This window comes from Ipomoea triloba, chromosome 11 (assembly GCF_003576645.1).
Source record: "Ipomoea triloba cultivar NCNSP0323 chromosome 11, ASM357664v1".
Taxonomy (NCBI): domain Eukaryota; kingdom Viridiplantae; phylum Streptophyta; class Magnoliopsida; order Solanales; family Convolvulaceae; genus Ipomoea; species Ipomoea triloba.
In genome coordinates, this window is record NC_044926.1 from 8132218 (window position 1) to 8153070 (window position 20853).

Here is a 20853-nt window from a genome sequence, read left to right on the forward strand (position 1 = left end):
ATTGGCATCCAAATTTCGCCTAATCGGGGGTCTGGCTTTGGTTAAATCGGACACAATTAAAAAGACGAATTTGCCCCTCAAATTAAGCATTAATTGGCTAGTTAAGTTTTTCCGGCAAAATTTGGCCACCAATTTGGCCGGAGTGACCAAAATTGATAAAAATTGAATAGTCAAGGTATTCAATTAACACTTTTGAAAGTCGTGAATTGCAATTAACAGGACCCTTATAGTCAATGGACCAAAATGACAATTTACTCTTGTTTGTGGAGAAGTGTATAAACAAGTAAATTGTTTATTTTAATTGATAATAATATGTAAAATGACTTTTAAGAATAATAATATATTAATTATTAATGATTACATATAAATAAAAATATTTTAATAATTATCTTTATAATAAAAAAAAATTAAAAACTCCTTTGCATAAACAAACACATAAAATTTAAAATTTAAAATAAAATAAAAATATGTGGGTTAAAATAAAAAGTTTAAACAATGAGGAGAAGAGAGGGAGTTAAAAGAATTTGATACTTTTTCTCAAAAAGTGAAATTGAAACGTTGTTTTAAGTAACTTTTTCAAAATCAAATTTTTTGGTCTAGAATAATGCTTATCATAAAAGCTATTTACGGATACTCAAATAGTCATATTGGTCAAACAATTAAAGTCAATCAAAAAGTTAAATGATATGTGAAAATGTCATTTACAAGCTAGACAACGAATACAAGAAACTTGTTATGTTGCCACTCATTACTTAGCTTGTTTTGGTTTAACCGCAATGTGGTGCAGCTCTCTTGCCATTATAGCAAAGTATGTATCGATTATTAGTATCGTTAAGCCCTTATAGCTCAGTGGTAGAGCGTCAGTCTTGTAAACTGAAGGTCTGTAGTTCGATCCTGCATGGGGGCAAGTGGGTTTTTTGTTTATTTCCTTGATCTTTATTTTTTTAAAAATAAAATTATTTTAAGATCTTATCAGTGCTATGTTTATCCAAAATGGGCTGTTTGTTGATGCAGTGGATGAGGCCTGATGGCATAACCTCAGTCCATAAACTTGAAGAAAAAAGAAAGATGTAACTAAAAAGAAATAAGTAACTACATTCCACAAACTTGAAGAGAAAATAAATAACTATGGCATTTACTAGTATGGCAAATTATACAATGATCAAAGTTCACCTTACATTATTTATAGATAGATTGTTAACAAATCGAACATGAACGAACTGAGGTTGTTTGTGTTCGTTTTTAAAGATTTTTGAAATGTTTGTTTGTTTGTTAAGTTTTTTAAAAATATTGTTTATGTTCATTTGTTAAGCGCTTATGAATTAGAATAATGTATTTATGTGTTATATTAATAATGTATTTTATAAGTTAGCATAATGTATAATGTACTTTGTATTAGAATAATGAAATTTTTGAAGATAATGTATTTTATGAGTTAAAAAATGTACTTCATATGTTAGAATAATGTATTTCATGAGTTAAAATAATATACCTTATATGTTAGAATAATACATTTTATAAGTTAAAATAATGTACTTTATACTATGTTTTAGGACCATGATCCATGCAATAATGATTGTGTCAAATAGGTGGGTTAAGTTGAAGCTTGATTTGGACCCAACTCGTTTGGGCAGATATGGGCTGACCTTGTTGCTATAAGACTTGGATTTGGGTTAATATGTCAAAGGACACAAATTTTACTGTGTGCATGCACCAAAACGGTGTCGTTTTAATTAATGAAAACAAACGGATGAAACGTCTCCTGTTTCGCGCCGTTAACTTTCAGTTTATATACACTGCAGTTCCCTTTCAACACAACTGCAGTTCCTTTTCGATATAACTGGGGTTTCATTCGATATTATACATTCAAATATGTGAAACTGTTATTCAGTTTCCTTTCAACACAACTACAGTTTCTTTTATAATACACTGCAGTTTTCTTTTAACTACAGTTTCATTGGGCAATATACACTAAAAAATGTGAAACTGTTATTCAGTTTCATTTTATATACACTGTAGTTTCCTTTCAACACAACTACAGTTTCATTTGATAATCTAAAAATAAATGTGAGGTAGTATCTTTTGAGATGAACTGTAGTATTATTTACAGAGCTCCGTTAAAACTTACGATATTCGTTTCTCTTACTTAATGAAACAGCGCCATTTTTGTGACATTGTAGATGGTCCATCATATAACGGATGGTCAAAGGAGGTTTTGGTTTGCAATTACATGTGTAAGGGGAATTACCACTTGATTCCCCTACCAGCTTGGTGATCAACCTATACTAGGAGTTCATATAAACCAACATTTAAAAAAAAAAAAAACGATCATAATGATAGCAGAGTTAATTGTGCTCAACAGATTTTGTGCTAATGTTATATCGAGGATGAGAAGATTTGACATGCATAGTTATTTCATTCATAATCATTTGAAAATTGTAACTCTAAAATAACTAGTATAAATACTACTTTTGTAACCTGACGAGCGGAAAACAATTTGAATATGTTTTCATTATTATTAGTTTTGAGAATTTTAAGCTACTCAAAACCTTTTCTTCTTCAATATTACTATTACATTGCTTTTCATCACATTAAGTAAGCTTTAATTCAACTTATAATTTCATGTTACGATCATAGCATTCATATTTACATTAACATTGACACCATTTGTGAGGATATTTAGATATAAAAAGGAAAAAAAAAAAAAGTCCTTGTTGATTCAAATTTGAAGAGCTAAGAACATTGCTCTATTATTTTTTTTCTTCATTGTTACCATTTTGAAAATCGAATTGAAGCAATCAGGCCACATTCCATTCAAATTGTTGACATGGCCTTATCATTTACTCAACAAGCTAGACCACCTAATTCCACTAGAAAAGGGCAGACAAAACACAAAACATGCATGGAGGGTCCAATGAGCCTCCGAGGTTTAGAGTTAGTTTTACTCGGTGAATTTTACATTATATTATTGATGCTATATCAAAGAAGATGGTAGAAAACATGTATGAGAAGAGATGACAATTAGAGTCATTTCATTCGTAATCATTTGAATATTGTTACATAGCTCTAAGAGCTCCAAGTTACTCAAAACCTTTTCTTCTTCAATAATATTACTAATGCATTACCTTTCATCCCATTATATAAGCTTTATTTCAACCTATGATTTCATATTTACGATAACATTCGTATTAACACTAACAAATTGAAACTCTAAAGCTTAAATCCCAAAAAGTTGAGAGCGAGTAGAATATCCTTGATTTGATGCAAGCCTTCGTGGTGCACGTTAATTAGGTTGCTTAGATTTGGCCTTTTCACATAATCTTAGAATTGGTTCCAAAAAATGACCAGACCAAAAATTTCATATCAAAACTTGAGAGAAAAGCTAAGTTAAACAGATTGCTGTGGTATATTCTATATGACAGCTATTTGAACTTAAATCTTGTTCTATATTATTCATATATTGATATTACATTTTTTTTTTTTGCAATACAATATGGAGGGGGAAACCCAGGCTGAGTCTCATAAACAAAACAGCCTACACCGTCTCAAGAATGAGACGATCGCAAACAGCCCCTAGTTGATCGTTATACACAAAGTTAATGCATCCGGGATGGGGTGAAACAAAAAGGGTCATGATCTCTCTAGAATTGCACCCATGCTTTGCTAAGTAATCCGCAACAGTGTTTTGTTCACGGAATATATGCACCAGAGAAGACATATTGATATTACATTGATCATGAAACTGAATCTAAACACAAAACTGGTGATATATATATACACACAGTACAGGTAGATGCCAAACACAATACATGTATGTATATGTCTGCAGATAAATTAGCTGCAGATAATTAAGAGGATATTTCTAAAATTCTCTATAATGAAAAAATGACAACTATCTCTAACCGACGTCACTGTGACACCTTCACGATCTAATCTTATTGAACACTTTAACTAATTATTTAATATTCTAATAATGTAACATCACCTTGGTAGTGGGTGGTCCTTGATTCCACCAGCTTTTTGCTCTCATGATGATGGGCAAACCATTGTTGAAATATTCGTATAGCTAGATTCAAACTTATTAATTAATAACGTATTATTACGGACAAGATACCAATTTAATCAGCAAAAATCTCTGTACAAAGAGAGACAGGGAGTAGTAGCAGTTGTAGATGCATGTATATATGCATTCTAGTATTTGGACCAAGTTGTCTTGGATAATGTTTGGTTGTGTGATGATGATGATGAATGGTGTCCCAATTAAGGTCAAAAGTTTTCTTTGTGGAAGTCAAATTTGGTGGATGTCTTGCGTGAAAAATCCAAGGCTAGTTGTCTTAGCTCTGTTGTTAGTGCTGGTGCCCCACAATAGAAAACCCCTGCAAAACACAAAGGTAAACCCACACTTAGTCATCATGATAATGTAGTTTAATATATAATATAATTAGCTAGTCATCATAATATAATTTAATAGCTATGAGCCCTATTATTCAATCACAACGTGCGATAGATATGAAATTGGCTCTATATATACCCCTATTATTATGTATATATGTGTATAAACATTTTTGAAACCCTAGAAGCTATTAAGATATTTATCATAAATTTCAGTTGCGTAACACTCTAAGATAATAGTAAGTGGAGACAACAATATGCCCAATGAATCCTATCCCGATAAAGACTGAAAAGAATTATTTTTCACGAGGGAGATATGGTAAGACTTTAGGGGTAGGGTGGGAACAAGAAATATACTCCATCCCAACCCTATTTTTGGAACTATCTAGTGTGCAATTTTTTATTTTTTTTTTTGAATATAGTTTAAGATAGAGTAGATATATATGAAGTGCAGCTAGCTAGCATCCACTACCTATAGTGGCTGTTACTTTCAAGGAAGGCTAGCTAGGTGAGAAATGAAGAAAATGGTTAAGTTGCACTCACCAACTTTGCTATCGGTGTGGTTGAGAGCGATGCGTTTGTAGACGTTACGCCAATTGGGCTTAGCGAAATGGGACTTAACGCGGGTGCCGGAAACAATGTCGACGCCGTTCTTGGCGTGGTGGAGGGACTGCAACATGGTGATAAGAGCAGAACGAGCGTCTCCCTCTTCATAAACGCTGGTGCAATAATTATGCATCTCTATAACGCCCCTATTATCCATCTCCGCAACTTCGTTCATAATCCCCTTGAACCAATCAAATGACCCTTGCTCCCTCGTAACCCAATAGAAGTAGGCCTTTTTGGTCTTGAAGTTCTTGGTGGCGCCGCCGTTGTTGGAAACTCCGCCGTTGCCGCTCTCCACGCCGCTCTCTTCTTCCTCCACCGCCATCATGTTGTTCACGATGTCCTTCACGATGCTGATCATGGGCGTGGCTCCAATCCCCAACCCTACCAGCAGGACCACCTCGTATTTCTTGTAGTCTTGTGCTGGTGCTCCGTATGGCCCATCAATCAACACCTTTGGGAAACTGTAGTCATCATCACAATATAATTAACAACATTAGAGTTTGCCAATCACCTTGTGTTCAAATGGCATGTAGTGATTCTCTTATGTGGGAGGTCATATGATCGTGAGTCCAATTTTAAATTCTAAGATATGGAACACTACATGTTTGTCATACATGCATCTACAATGTATGGTGTGAAGAATTGGAAAGTGACTTACTTTGGGTTGTTCTCTCCTTGCAGGTAATCAGCTCTCAAGAGTCCACTTCTGCCATTAGGTGGAGGCTGACAAACCTAAACATACAAACAGAGACACACTACTATGATTAACAAGACATCAACATGCTAATTTTTGCTAATTCTGTCTCATGATTGTGATTACAAAGGTTGTTTGGGTACAAAATTTACCTCAGAAAAAACAGTTTTGAGTTGCCTGGTCCAATCACCAAGGGTTCTAATGTGAACGCTGACATAGTCATCTCTGGGGGCAGAGGTAATTGAGAAAGGATGCCTGTAATGTGAACATTGGTCAGCAAAAACATTAAGGAAAATTCAAACAAGGAAGAACTAGTGGAGACAGGCCGAATGGGAAAATTAGAAATTAGTGACCAAAACAATAATGTTTTTTTACCATTCAAAGGGAGAAACTGCAGCACAGTTGACAAACATGTATTGACCACTTCTGTATCTAAACCCCTGTGGCTTTGACATATGAAGAGACAAAACATTTCCAGGATAGACTGCCACCTTCAAGAAAATACAAGAAATTGTCAATAACGTCATTCTATTCTTGAAACCAATAATAATTTCTGAAATAATCAATTTACCTTAAGAATCTTGACAGGCTTAATGCTAGATCTGAATGCTCTGAGCAGTCTTTCACAAGCATAAATTACCATGGGAACAGCCAAGTACATCCATGTCTGTCATTACATTACAACTTCATCATCAACAAAAAATTCTGACAAAAATGTTTGTAAAAAAAAAAAAAGTTTTTAAGGATATATACTGACCGTTTTCTTGTACCATTTGTGGGTCAAATAGAGCTTGATACCATGGATGATGAGGAGGGTATAGACAATAACAAAGAGGTGGTGGGAATACCAGAAGGCATTGAAACCAGTAAGCTTGTTAAAGGGTCTTGGCAAGCTAACCCTGCCCCTTCTAAACCATGGACTTGCTAATGTGAAAGCTATGGCCATCAACACCACCATTATAATCCCAGTCACCCCTTCCCACCCCTTCACAAAATGCCAATAGCTCTCGGGTTGCTCCCCGAAAAATTGCACCATTGGAGCATACTTCTTAGGGCTCGCGTGTAACAGCCTGGGAAAATCACACGTCAAGTGAGCTATCGCGTGTATTCCCACCCCAATCGCCACACCCACCGCAACCACCTAACCAAACATATTGTCACAGATCAGATAAACAAAATTAAAGCATGTGTTTCATCTCAACTAAAGCCTAAGCTGATAATAAAATTTCCACATACTTTGTGAAAATTAAGGTTGTCATCAAAAGGGACCGCGACGCCTAACTTGGTCTTGTTCCTGAGCCAGGTGATGGTGTTTCTGCAGACTGGTAACAGGATTATGGCCATGTTGAGCTTCAGTGTTTCTGCAGCACCTTTGGCCAAACAAACACAGACGCCCATAACATCATATGCAGCCCTGTTCTTATACTGAACATATTTCCAGGCAAACAGCCCAGCCATGGCTCCAATCCACAGCAAAAGCACCCAAATTCTCTGCCAGTTATCTATCAAGAAGTAGTTGAAATGCTTGAACCATCTGACCAAAGGGTTCGGCTCCACCGTCGGCCTCAGCTTCTGGCTTAGCATTTGGCTCAAGTTCTTGCTGTCATGCCCCCTCACTGATTGGTTCGGAGCTTGCAGTAACAGCATCTCCAAGTTCTCAATCTGTCATATATAATAATGTCAATTATATTACTAATTAGTAATTAGTATATAAACATAAATGTACAATCCAACTATCAGCTTAAGTTTTTAGTTAAGATGGAACACATGCTTAATTCAGACATAATAACATTAAGATTTGATTAGGATTTAGGACCTTGATGTATCCTAGGTTGCTGGGATCCAGTTCTTCCATAATCATGGCCGCGTATTCATCCGCTTGTTTCTGGATATTTGACAGCTTGTTTGCTGAAGCACTTAGGCTTATGATCTGCACCGTGAAAAATCATCAGTGCCAGAAAAATAAAAATAATATATAAATACTAAACAATAAATGGAAGACTTTTATACTATACCTCTCTGACTTCTTCTTCATTGATGAAACCATCTGCATCTTTATCAACCCTGCATTTTCATGTCCTCAGATTAATTAAACTTTCTCGAAAAAAAAAACACTAAGGTTAGTTTCTTGAGAATTATAAGTAATCTTACATATCAAAGAAGGTTTGGAGACGAGAATCGAAACTTTGGTCGGCAATTTGGTCCCAGAATTCTTGGAGCTGTTGTTTGTTGATGGAATCAGAGGTTATGTTTCTCCTCCGAGCCAGAGCATCAAATAACTCGCCGGCGAAATCCTTAGAGTTGTTCATACCTGAACATAAATTTGTCAGGAATATCAGAGGATTTCAGAGGTTTTGTTGAATGAATCGACCGACGATATGTTTATGTATTTATTTATTATTTACCTATGCATTCCCCGAACTTTGCGCGAGGGAGGAGGCCGTTGGAGGAGGTGGTGAGCTGATCGAAGCGCTTCTCGACGGCGGCCCAGCCGGAGGACCCGTCGGTCTTGCTGATGAACTTGAGTCCTTTAAGCGCCTGAGCAGCGGCGGACTTATTCCGGTCAATTCTCCCGCTGGGATGGGACCGCACGATCCGCTTAAGCTCCTGCGACACTTGGCGTATTCGCGACGAGGCGTTTCTGACCAGGGAGGACCCGAGGGTGGTCTTCTTCTCCAGGCCTCGGGCCAGCAGGGCGAGCTCGGGGTCCTCCACGTCGGCCCCGGCCGCGGTCTTGACGCTGTGCACCGCCACGGAGTCCTCGCGCACGTCCAGCGTAATCTCCACGTAAGCGTCGTCATTGGCCGACCTGGGCGACGGGCTCCCTAGCTCAGACGAAGAATCCCCGGGGAGGTTAAACCGGGCGCTCTTCTTCCCGCTCCGTTTATTCAACGGCCCGCTCAACGGCCCGCTGTACGACTTCCTCTTATCAATCCCCACCACCATCACCTCCGTGTCAGAGTGGTGGTGCTGGTGCTTGTAACTCTGCTGATCAGAGCTCGACATTTCCCTTTCCTCTTTTAAACAACCAAAAAATCAAGAAACCAAAGAAAGAATATAATGAACAGAACAAACAAAACAATAAATATCTATCAACAACTTTTTTGTTCTTCGTCTTTCTTGTAAATCATGAAAGCGTTCTAGAAAGAGGGTTGGTTTTGTGTGAAGGGTGATAGGTGGTGTATATATATAAAGAGAGAGACGCGAATTGCGGAAGAAAAAACGAAAGCCGCTGTATTTGAAGTTGGAGTTGAAGTAGTAGCTGGCAGGTTGACCGGGGAACGGGTAATATGATCTCATGCGTACGGGATAGTTGGACTCTCCCACCACCAGGCCGATTGCATGGAAATGGAAGGCCCTCTACGCGCATTGCCGCGTTCCACGTTTTCTTCTATTTTCTTCTACAAAAAAAATAATGTTCTTTAGTCAAACCTATACGATATACCATGAAAACATTGATCTATAGTATAAACGAATTAAAAATATTTCACGTCTTTTAGATGGTTATATGGGAAAAAAAAGTTTTAACTAGGCTGGTGAAGATTCTATTCAACTGACGGGTTGGAGGCCTTTGATTGGAAAAAATAAGGTGAAATTCAAATTAAGACATTATTCTGTATAGAGGAATAAAATAGTTGGAGATTGGAAGGGAAAGAAGTAAATAAAGATTAAAATGTCCTTGTATAATAATAATGATAAAGAGTTAATTCCAGCAATAGTCCTCCGACTATGTTGATTTTTCAAAATTAGTCCCCGACTTTTAATTTGAACAATTTAGGTCCTTTGACTTTCAAATTCTTTCCAATGTTGGTTCTTTCGTCAAATTTTGGTTAAGTTGAGGTCAAATGAAGGGGTAAAATTGTCCGTTCACTTATATACTCGTATTTCTCCTGTCCTATACGCTATATATATGAATATAATATCAGCCGAAGAGACATCGACTGGGATTATAGGGCTTCGATTGAGACTTCGGCTGAGATTATATTCATATATACAGCATATAGGACAAGAGAAATACGAGTAATAATACATAAACATGTGAACGGATAATTTTACCCCTTCATTTGACCTCAACTTAACCAAAATTTAACGAAAGGATCAGCATTGGATAGAATTTGAAAGTCAATGGACCTAAATTGTCCAAATTAAAAGTCGGGGACTAATTTTAGAAAATCAACATAGTCAGAGGATTATTGTTGGAATTAACTCTAATGATAAGGGTAAATTATTAATTAGCAACCTCTGATATACTGATAATATATATTTTGTTATGTTGTTAGAGATTCATATTCTACTTTTCATTAAAAAGTCAATTCAAAATTGACTAACATCTTATTTGATATAACTTTTTAACGAAATTGAATCATATAATTTATCAAAATTATTTTATATAGTTGTTATTAGGTAACGTTTTGAGTGCAAATTCATCGATAAAACAGTAATTTTCTCAAAGAATGATATGATCTAACCGTGCATGACTTGAGTTTGCAATTTTGCATCAGTTAGAATGGTAAAAGAAATTATTTCTTATATAATCATCAAATATTATTACTCTCTTATGTATTGTAACTATATAATAATAACTAAATTATTGTGGTCCCACAGTGTAAAAAAGAGAAGACGGAGTAATATTTTATTGCAAGTCCCTATAAGTGGAAGATGACAAAATATACCAACCATCTGACATCTGCACCTCAAGTCTCAAACTTTTCAACGTGAATTGCTCAGCAATTACCCAAATAGAATATACATCCAATATTACAGGGAATTTTACATATTTACCAAGTTTCCCGATTATATTATTTTTTTGAGTCACTACAAAATTCATAACTATTATCCAAATGTGTATCTAGCTTAGAGATGATAATTTTAATCCATCTCGCAGATATATGCCTGAAGCCACCCTACATAGATCGAATTTTTTGAGTGATAGGATGGTGGATCGGAGTGTGTCTTAAAAAATTAGTGGATTGGACAGTGATAGGTTTTGAAAAATCTCACCGATGTTGGTCGAGAATGGGGTGAGTAGAGAAAATATAAGACATGTTAAGTGGTGTATGTAGTCCTTCTTAACCCACCCGACACATTTTCATCTCTAATCTGAGTAAACCCCTACCAATCATAATATTACTTCAATATTCTCTGGATTTCTGATTTTTGTTTTAGTAATAGTGTTTTGGGTTTTCAACTTGGTTGAATATTTAATCCAAATTGCCATACTTCCTTGGAGGTATTTTTAATTTGGGTGTAATGCATGTGACTTGTATCCAGGAATCAAATGGATCACGTGACGGTTTTCTTTTCTTAATACATTGATTGGCGATGGAGTGGTCTAATTTGGATCTGACATTATATTGTTCTGTAAAACCAAAAAAAAAAAAAAAAAAAAAAAAAAAAAACCTTATCATTAGACTATAATTTTACCCAAGCAATGTCTCGAATTTTTATATTTAGTGATCATTTTTTATATTTTATATTTATTAATAGTTTTAATTGATTTTATATGTTGTCGTGTTTGTGAACACATACTAATATTGAAAATTTAATACAAAATAAAACATATAATTCAGTATATCGTGGGTACAATATTATATTATTTATAAAAATTTATATATTACTTGTTCTTGACCTATATTCAAATACTCAACAAACACTTAATTGTTCATCGAACGATTATTTAATGATCAAAATTTGGCTTGAGCAAAAATTTAGCTTGAACACAATTGGACTTCAACATCTTACATGTTTGAAACATGAGCACTAAGTGATCATGCTACTACAAGGTAGACCAAAAAATTTTACACAAATCTTTCATTTTCCAACATGATAATATAAGTATTTTTTTTTTCAACGTGTGATAATGTTGACTAATTCATTACAACTGGTGAATAAAAAAAATTATTATCACATCAATTGACCAATTTTTTTTTATCCAAGTAGCTTTACCAAAAATTCTACCTCCTTTTTCTCTTTTAATTTTAAACAAATTTCAATTTTAGTATAAAAAGTTTTACGTAATAATATAATTTCTTTTCAATTATATATATAATGCAAAATTTTTAAATTTTAAAATAATAATATTACGTATTTTGAAATTTCATTTTTTATTTTAATATTTAAATTTAATTTATATATTGATATAAAAAGAAGAATTGTGAAGAGAAAATCATATTTGTTGAGGAAAGATAATAAAATGTTTAATATAATTTGAAAGTGGGACCCACTTTTGAAATTAAGTTGGAATTTTTGGAATATATAGAAAATAGTCACTGAATTATAAATTTGATACTATGGAAGTATGACTCATTTTTCAAAGCGAGCGAGTATTGCAACAAAATTTAAAAAGTATGACTAAAATGCATTGTTATTATAGTAGATGACTAAAATTAGAATTTATTAGTCTTTTTTTTCTCATTTTTTTGTACAAATAAAATTAATGTGCGTGTGAGTTATAACTGAGATCTTTTAAATGACACTTATATTAGTTTTTTTTTTCAAAATAAATCTACACAAACATAAAATAATTACTTTATGTGCATAGACTTGGTTTATAAAAATTACAAAAAGTATATAAATTCACTATGATAGGTATATAGATTCACTATCATTTTTATATACCTATAATATTATTTTTTATGTACCTAAATTTTTATATATACTAACAGTATTATTTTTATGTACCTGATCTGCCTTGTCCACGATATAATTTGCCCACATCTTTGGCCAAATATTTTGTAATAGACTAAACATGTGAACATATTCTTAATCTTGGGAGGCATGGGAATTTAAATTCAAAACTAATCATGTTGCCACTATATTAAATTCAAACTCAAAACAAATAATCGATTATAATTATAATTGTATTACACGTCATATCAAGAAAAAAAATAGAATAGGTAGTTAAACTAGTGTGTAATTGTGTATATTAATTATTAATTATATGCGTAGGTGTTCTAGACTGATTATATTCCTTTGGAATAAGAAATTAATTAACATACCTTACAATAGCTCAGTAGATTCTTAGATGATAAAATTATAAAAGAATGATATAAAATTGAACCTTAAGAGCCGCAATATGTGAGTTTCACCCAATGTGGTGGCACCAAGTCTTTCCACTATCTTGCTCGGCCGGAGTGCAAGGGCCCTAAGAGCAAAGAAATTTTTCTTTTTGTGCGCAAAAGAAGTATTAGCATTGACCTCAAGTCCATTTCCTCCTAACCCTAGTCAATATTTTGTCCGTAATTAAGCCCTAAATCTAAATATAAGGTTGTTAGCGGATATAAAAATTGTAGATCGGATCATTCAAAATTGGATCAAAGATTCTCTCTTCTTAAAACAAAACAAAACAAAACAAAACAAAACAAAACAAAAAAGGTAATTTATCATTAAATTATGCTTCAAAGTCTTAAACTCTTAATCATGCGATTGTTAATTAGGCACCACAATAATAATAATAATAATAATAATAATAATAATAATAATAATAATATCACGCAATTGAAATATTGAAAGGTTGTTATAGACAATTCAAATAATAATATATTAGTGGATATAATATAGGCAAATTATACCATGGACTAGGTTCTACCTTGCATTGTAGATCCTGATCCAAAAAAGACACATTTTGTACCTGCAGTTGACAGTTTATGTACATGTAGCTATCATATTATATGTCAACAATTATCAAGTTATTTGTTTACATATACAAAAACTATTAATTGTAGGTACAGAATGTGTTTAGTGAAGGTACATAATTTTTATATCATGGTTCACAATGCAAGATGAACCATGGTCCATAATATAATTGTATAATATATAGTTAGTTTACTTGTCAACTTTAAACCAAAGATTTTGATATAAAATTATAAAATTGATGACATGGGTCTTCTTAATTAAACATTAATAGTGCAAGTATTTCTTTGTCCATTTCCATATTATTTAGAGTATATATTATTGTTGTTCAACATGCATGTGGATAATTGCAATGAGATTTCGGCTAGCCTTATTTGGACTGTTCATATGTATATCTGTATAAGAAATGTTACATATGATTATAAAGTATTAATAAATAATATTGTAATTAATAATAATTTTACCAAAAGTTTCTTATCGGTTGTTAGTCCGAATAAGTTAAATGTGTTGTATGCAAGTTGTAATCTAGTATTTGCCATAGTATAGGGTGGATTATGGAGTGCTTAGAACCATTATCTTAAAGTGATATCAACTTTATCTTTGGCTAACTTTACCTCTCATGTTTATTATTTTAACCGGTTAAACTAATTTTTTTTCTTTTTTTACTTATTTTTTAGTATTTTTTAAATTAATTTTTTGTGTGTTTAATAGTACCTTTAATATAATTTCTTAATATATAAATTTTATATACTAATATTAAACTTAATATTATAATAAACTGAACTAAAAATAATTCCAGTTGAGTCTCGTTAACCAAACACATAAAATGAGACGGAGAGAATTATTTTAAGTTAAGGATGTCATAGAGGTTAGGATAAAGAACTTAGGGTGTGTTTGGTTCATGGGTTTACACAAGAAATTAGAATCAAAATCATGGTTAGTGTTTGGTTGATAACTTTTAAAAACACAACTATGGATTTGATTACCTCTTCAATTAAAAACCACATTCCCTAAATCCCTAATTAAAAAAAGTATCATTCCAACATATTGGTAATATGATTTTTAAGTTTGGATTAGTGCTTTTAGATTTTTGTTTTGATTTTTTTGTTTGTTCATATTGGTGCTTTGGATGTCATTATATTAGGATCAATTGCCTTATTTTTTATTGTTAGTTTTTGTATTTTTAAAATTTTTATTCACATTATAGGGTCATACATGCCCAAACATCAATATTGGTAATCATTCCAATATAATTCCACCATACTACCAAACATGCAAAATACTTTTACCAGAAGCGTATCTATTACCATTTTCAAGTATTTGATTCTCATTCTGATTCTGACTCTCATGTGCAAACCAAACACACCCTAAATAATGTCACGTCATGAGAGATGGATTAGAGGGAAATTAAATAGGAGAGTATCTAGCATTCCTTTACCAAAAATTTAAATTTTGAGTTTTAATTAAGATAATATGAACATCTAGTTCTAAGTGTACAAAATGAAGAACTTGTGATAACAAATTTGGAAAAAAAAAAATTACTGCTTGATCACATATGATGTGATTTTTTCCCCTTTCTATAGTTCAAAACTTTATGTAAGATTAAAAAAAAAAGAAAAAGTAACTAGTTAATTTCGAAATAGGTACATTAACTATTTAAATAATTCACAAAATCATCCATCGACATTTCAAATTTCATTTTCACCTTCAATTTTAACCGTCAATTTTCTTTACAGATGACCAAGTTGGGAACATAATTAATAGTAATTAAGAGGATCCAAATAAATAACTTTTAAAGCCTACTGATAAATATACACTCCGTACTTGGACAAATATAAATAGTTGAGAGAGAAAATAGAGAATTAACCCTTTTAAAAGTTATACCAATCATGAATTTAGTAATAACACTGTTCAAAAACGACATCATTTCGCGTTATTTTATTTTATTTTTGTTTCACGCGACCAGCTGCAATATACGTTTTTATAACTCATAAAATACATTATTATAACACATAACGAACATTATCTTACCCCAGAAGTTTCATTATTCTAGCTCATATGTACATTATCTTACCCCAAAAGTTTCATTATTCTAACACATAATATATATTATTCTAACTCATAAAATTTAGCAACGTCGTTTTGAACTGTGGTCCACACAATAATTTGCCTCAATTTAGGGTGGTTGCAAGTTTTTATATATATGACCAACGTGAAACTTGGATATATAATACCAACAATTATATCCCAGAGCAATAAAAGTTTGGCAAAAACTTGTGTGAGACGGGCCAGGTTGCGTCAATGCAAAAATGTCATACTTATACAGTTATACACACAAATGTCATACTTATATGCTCAAATGTAATAATAATCCAGAATAAAATTTTTGTTACTTATAATGGTAAATGTAATACTTTTAAGGGAAAATGTAACACTTTTACATTTCGATTTAAAAGTATTACGTTTTTTCCTCAAAAGTATTATATTTTTCCTTATAAGTAAGGGAAACATTACTTATGATGGAAAATGTAATATTTTTTATGGAAAATATAATACTTTTACGTCAGCAAAATTATTACTATACATTTTTCTTCAAAAGTATTATATTTTTCTTATAAGTGACATTTGAGCATATATATAAGTATGGCATTTGCATGCTAATTTAACCCAACCCGACTCATCTCACGAATAAAGATCCATGAGATGGTCTCACACAACTGTGACCCTAAAAGTTTAAGGTTAGGAAAAAGGCAAAAACTTGTGTGAGACCGTCTCACTGTGGGTCGGATCGGGTCAAGATGCAAATGTAATACGTATATGCACAAATGTCATACTTATATGATCAAATGTAATACTAATCAGGAATAAAATTTTTGTTACTTATCAAGGTAAATGTAATACTTTTAAGGGAAAATACAATACTTTTACATTTCGATTTAAAAGTATTATATTTTCCTTTATAAGTAAGGGGCACTTGTCAACATTACTTATTATAAAAATGTATTACTTGTTCTCTTATAAGTAACAAAAATTGTATTCTTGACTAGTATTATATTTGATCATATAAGTATGACATTTGCATGTTGCTTTGACCCGACCCGACCTGTCTCACGCATAAGAATCCGTGAGACGGTCTCACATAAAAGTGTGACCCTAGGAAAAAAATTGGCAAAGCTCACTATTTAAAAAATAAATAAAATGCAATATAAATACCTTTCAAAATTCGCATCCAACCACCCACTATATTGCACCGTTCATTATGATTAAGGCGACATGATAAGGTAAATTTGACAACTTTAATATTAAATATTTGATATAATTGAAAAATAGGTATGCTAAATCTGAATGAAACATTTAAATTATTAGTGAGACTATACATTTAATCTTTATTTAAAAAAAAAAACAAATGATTATCGTAATTATATAATATTGTATGACTCATGACATCAAGGAAAAGGAAAATGAAAATAGAATAGGTAGGTAAAGAATGTGCATCTGCATATTAGGTTAGTTGTAGATTGATTCCTTTGGAACAAGCTAAGAAATTATATTTCATTGACCTCAAGTCATTTGTTCCTAACCCTAGTCAATATTTCATGCATATATCTAAATGAAAGGTCGTTAGTGGATATAATAATATATATAGTTAGTTTACTTGGTCAACTTTAAACCAAAGATCTCGTTATAAAATTATAAAATTGATGACATAGGTCTTCTTAATTAAACAGTAATAATGCAAGTATTTCTTTGTCCAGTTCCATATTAGTTATTGTTGTTCAACATGTATGCATGCATGTGGATAATTGCAATGAGATTTTGTTGGCTGGCCTTATTTGGACTGTTCATATCTGTATAATTATTTCTTTGTTACATATGAATATATGATTATTATAAAGTATTAATGAGTAATATTGTAATTAATAGTAGTTTTACTAAAAGTTTCTTATTGGTTGTTAGTCGGAATAAGTTAAATAATGTAGGTGTTATATGCAAGTTGTAATCTAGTACTTGCCATGCCATAGCATAGAGTAGCTTATGGAGTTCTTGAACAATTATCATCGAGGGATGTCATAGATGTTAAGATAAAAGATAATACACTTACTATTATTACACATATTTCACTAGTAGGATGCTAGATTTTCGTCCAACAATCTCTCCAAGCACAACCTGTCTTTAAATGTGCAATCCTTTTATGTGTTCTAGCTGATATCAATTATTGTTAGAATTAAGTTCTTATATTTACTATGTCAAAAGCTATATATATATATATATATATATATATATATATATATATATATATAGCCAGTGACGAAGATGTAACTTTTTTTCATTATATTTACATATATAGAGAGTAACACTATGCTTCAATAGTAGATACTGAATTTGACCTTCTAAACATCTGCCCAATAATAGATTTGAAATTTTACCCTGGATTATGGGGTGTTTGATAACCAATTTTAAGGTTTTAATATACACACATACACTAGTTTTTCATGCACGTTACACGAATGAGATAATGTCTAATACTCCGTATTTATTTTTAAATGAGTACTTTAAGATATATCAATGCAAGATTATATATGAGATGTTTATGCATAGGTAATTGAATGTAGAATTTATTTATTTAAATCGGTGATTCAAAGTATATGAATGCAAGATAATATAGGAAAAATTGATTACAATTGTCACTAAAATAAATGTTTCCAACATTGTAAAAATGCTAGTATGATCTATATACTTTGTCTAAAAATGATAGTCTAAATAAATACCACTTTTGGTTTGAATTTCTCTAAATTTTCTTAATTTTCTTTTGGATAGCAGTGTCATTATCTTCCTTTTCAATACTTGTCCTCTTCTTTTTTAGAAAGATAAACATGTCAGAAACACCTTTTGCTCAGATGGCACATCTTTGACTCGTATTGAGGGAAGATCACAGGATTGAACCCCGATGGTAGGGTATTGACTCTTTGTTACTGCAACAAATAGAGAAAGTATTTTAGTACTCAAAAGGAGAAGAGATAGACATCATTTAAGATATCCAAACATTTGGTGTAATATATGTTTAAAGTATTAACGATTCTGGACTGTCTTTAAAAATGAAAAACCGACAGGATAATAATTTACCAACTATAGCTTTTCGTGTGTCCACACCCGTAACATCGTAATTAGTTGTCTCGGATAAATTAACATTAATATTAACCTAGTTCAGTTGGATCGTATATTCGTATCTACTTTTATTACGCTGTAATAAAGTTTCTCGATCACTGCCTTATCTGACTTAAAATGATAGATGTGCATATCAAGATGAATATTATATTCACTGACAAATTATTGTGTAATCTGAATATTATGAGTTAAAATAATGTAATTTATATATTAGAATGATGTACTTTATATGTTAGAATAATGTACATTATGTGTTAGAATAAGAGTTAATTTAACCAGATGTCCATTGTTTTTTATGTCATTTTCAAGTTTAGTACTAAACTATTATTTTTGCTATTTAACATCCCACACTATTATTTTTTGGACACTTTTAGTTCATGACTTTTCTTATTTTTAGTAAGGGTATTTTTGTCTCTTCATATTTTCTTTTGTTATTTTTCCGGTTTCAACCAGTTTAATTGATTTAGGACTTTACTAAAAACTGATTGAAAAATATGGTTACTAAAAATCAGCGGTTACCTAAAATCCTAAACCAATTGAAGCCGAAAAACTAACAAAAAGAAAAATATTAAAAGACCAAAATGTCATTACTAAAAATAGGAAAAATCATGAGAAGGACTAAAAGTGTCCAAAAAAAAAAATAGTTTGAGAGGTTAAATGACAAAAACGATAGTCTGGGATTAAATTTGAAATTGTCATGAAAGACAAGGAAATTTTGGTGGAATTAACTTGTTAGAATAATGCATTTTATGTGTTAAAATAATGTATTTTATGTTAGAGTAATGAACCTTCTAGAATAAGATAATGTATTTCATGAGTCAAAATAATGTCTTTTATAAGTTAGAATAATGTACATACATTATGAGTTATAAAATATATATGTTATAGCGGGTTGCGTGAAATAAAATTACGCGAATCAAAACATCATCATTTTCGGACCATGATCCACTATCCACGCAATAATTGTTGATATTCACTGAGGTGGGATTAAGCTCATAGCATTCAGACTTAAAATTATTGGGAACAAACTGATTAATTTTTTTTTTTAATATGTAATACGAAGTAAAACTTCTGTAGTAACATCATTCGTAAAAATGCAATATTTTTAAAATACAAAATAATGGGATATATATTTGTAAAAGATAATACTTAATATACTCTATATATTATGTTATAAATCTCAAATTAGTCATCGATGACAAATTCACCAAAAATAGTATCTAGACTATACAAAAATTTACTAAATTTAATTTTTAATGCAAGTAGTAGAGAACTAAAATGAGTATAAGTTTACATAGTTGATTGACTATTTTAGATGAATTGATAATTGATGATCAATTTGAGATTTATGAAATTGCCAATGATCCATTTGGCTATTATCTCTATTTGTAATTTCTTTAAAAATTTTTAAGTGGTTAAACATGCACAATTTTCTATTTTCAAATACGGAATTAATTTTTTATACAATATTTTTGTATTCTCACTATGAGACACGTTCAATGAGTTTAATTTTTTACTTTAGAAAAAGTTCGGCTCATAATTCTTTAACATGATACATAGCGCCTTTAATCTAATTTTGGTTGATTTTCTTGTTCGAAAATGCCATAAAAAAGCAAAAATTAAATTTTCTCAATTAATTAATAATTATATTAAAAGCTACAGTGTAGGTCAAATATAGAATACGAAGAGAACATTATTAAAAAAAAAAAAACTAAAAATGTTATACGGCCACATATTTTGAAAATTAAAAGGAGACATTTATGAAAACTGACAATGTTTCTAGAAACATTGATTAATAACATGTTTTACTAAATATAGACTAGGAAAGTATAATAGAATACGACAACAATACAATAAATTGAATTAAAAATATTTTAAGGTTGGCCAATGTGAACTTATTTGATGAATCATTTTTATTTTCTGTTTTTGACTAGGATGATTTGGTTAGTGGTTGTATTATATTCTGCAAATTCATGCCCCTTGGCATATAATATAAACTTTGGTCACAGTTATTTCATTATTATTATTATTATTATAACACAAGTTGATCTTAATAATTATTTTGTATGTCATAGCGTATCAATTAATAATATTCGTGTGAAAATGTTATAAGTCATCAATATTACCATTGCACGGTTATTGCACCCATATTATTAATTAAGTCAAGCGGTTTATCTATAATAAGGTAAACCCCATAATTAGCATAATTGTCCAATCCTTTCTTTTCTTGAAGTAAATCTGAATAGAAAATTGCTTTTACAGCAAATTAAGACTAAACACAATTGCTTGAAGGAGTGAACACATTTTTTTCAGTAATAATTTCTCAATTTAAAAAAAAAATCGCAAACAAGAAATGGAGT

General features: G+C 31.5%; 1 protein-coding gene and 1 non-coding gene across 2 annotated transcripts; one reads left to right on the plus strand and one right to left on the minus strand.

The window, feature by feature from the left end:
* Positions 1 to 835: 835 nt before the first annotated feature.
* TRNAT-UGU lies at positions 836 to 907 on the plus strand. The gene has a single exon. It is a non-coding gene; the product is annotated as a tRNA-Thr (tRNA).
* Positions 908 to 3701: 2794 nt separating this feature from the next.
* Positions 3702 to 8881, minus strand: LOC115996355 (respiratory burst oxidase homolog protein C-like). The gene is made up of 12 exons (XM_031235562.1): positions 8101 to 8881; positions 7847 to 8006; positions 7711 to 7759; positions 7512 to 7625; positions 6932 to 7357; positions 6453 to 6836; positions 6267 to 6362; positions 6071 to 6186; positions 5848 to 5950; positions 5660 to 5733; positions 4936 to 5462; positions 3702 to 4376 (listed from the first exon to the last, which is right to left on the minus strand). The coding sequence occupies exons 1-12, from the start codon at positions 8699 to 8701 to the stop codon at positions 4267 to 4269; spliced, it is 2760 nt and encodes a 919-aa protein (XP_031091422.1). The 5' UTR covers positions 8702 to 8881; the 3' UTR covers positions 3702 to 4266.
* Between the last annotated feature and the right edge of the window lie 11972 nt (positions 8882 to 20853).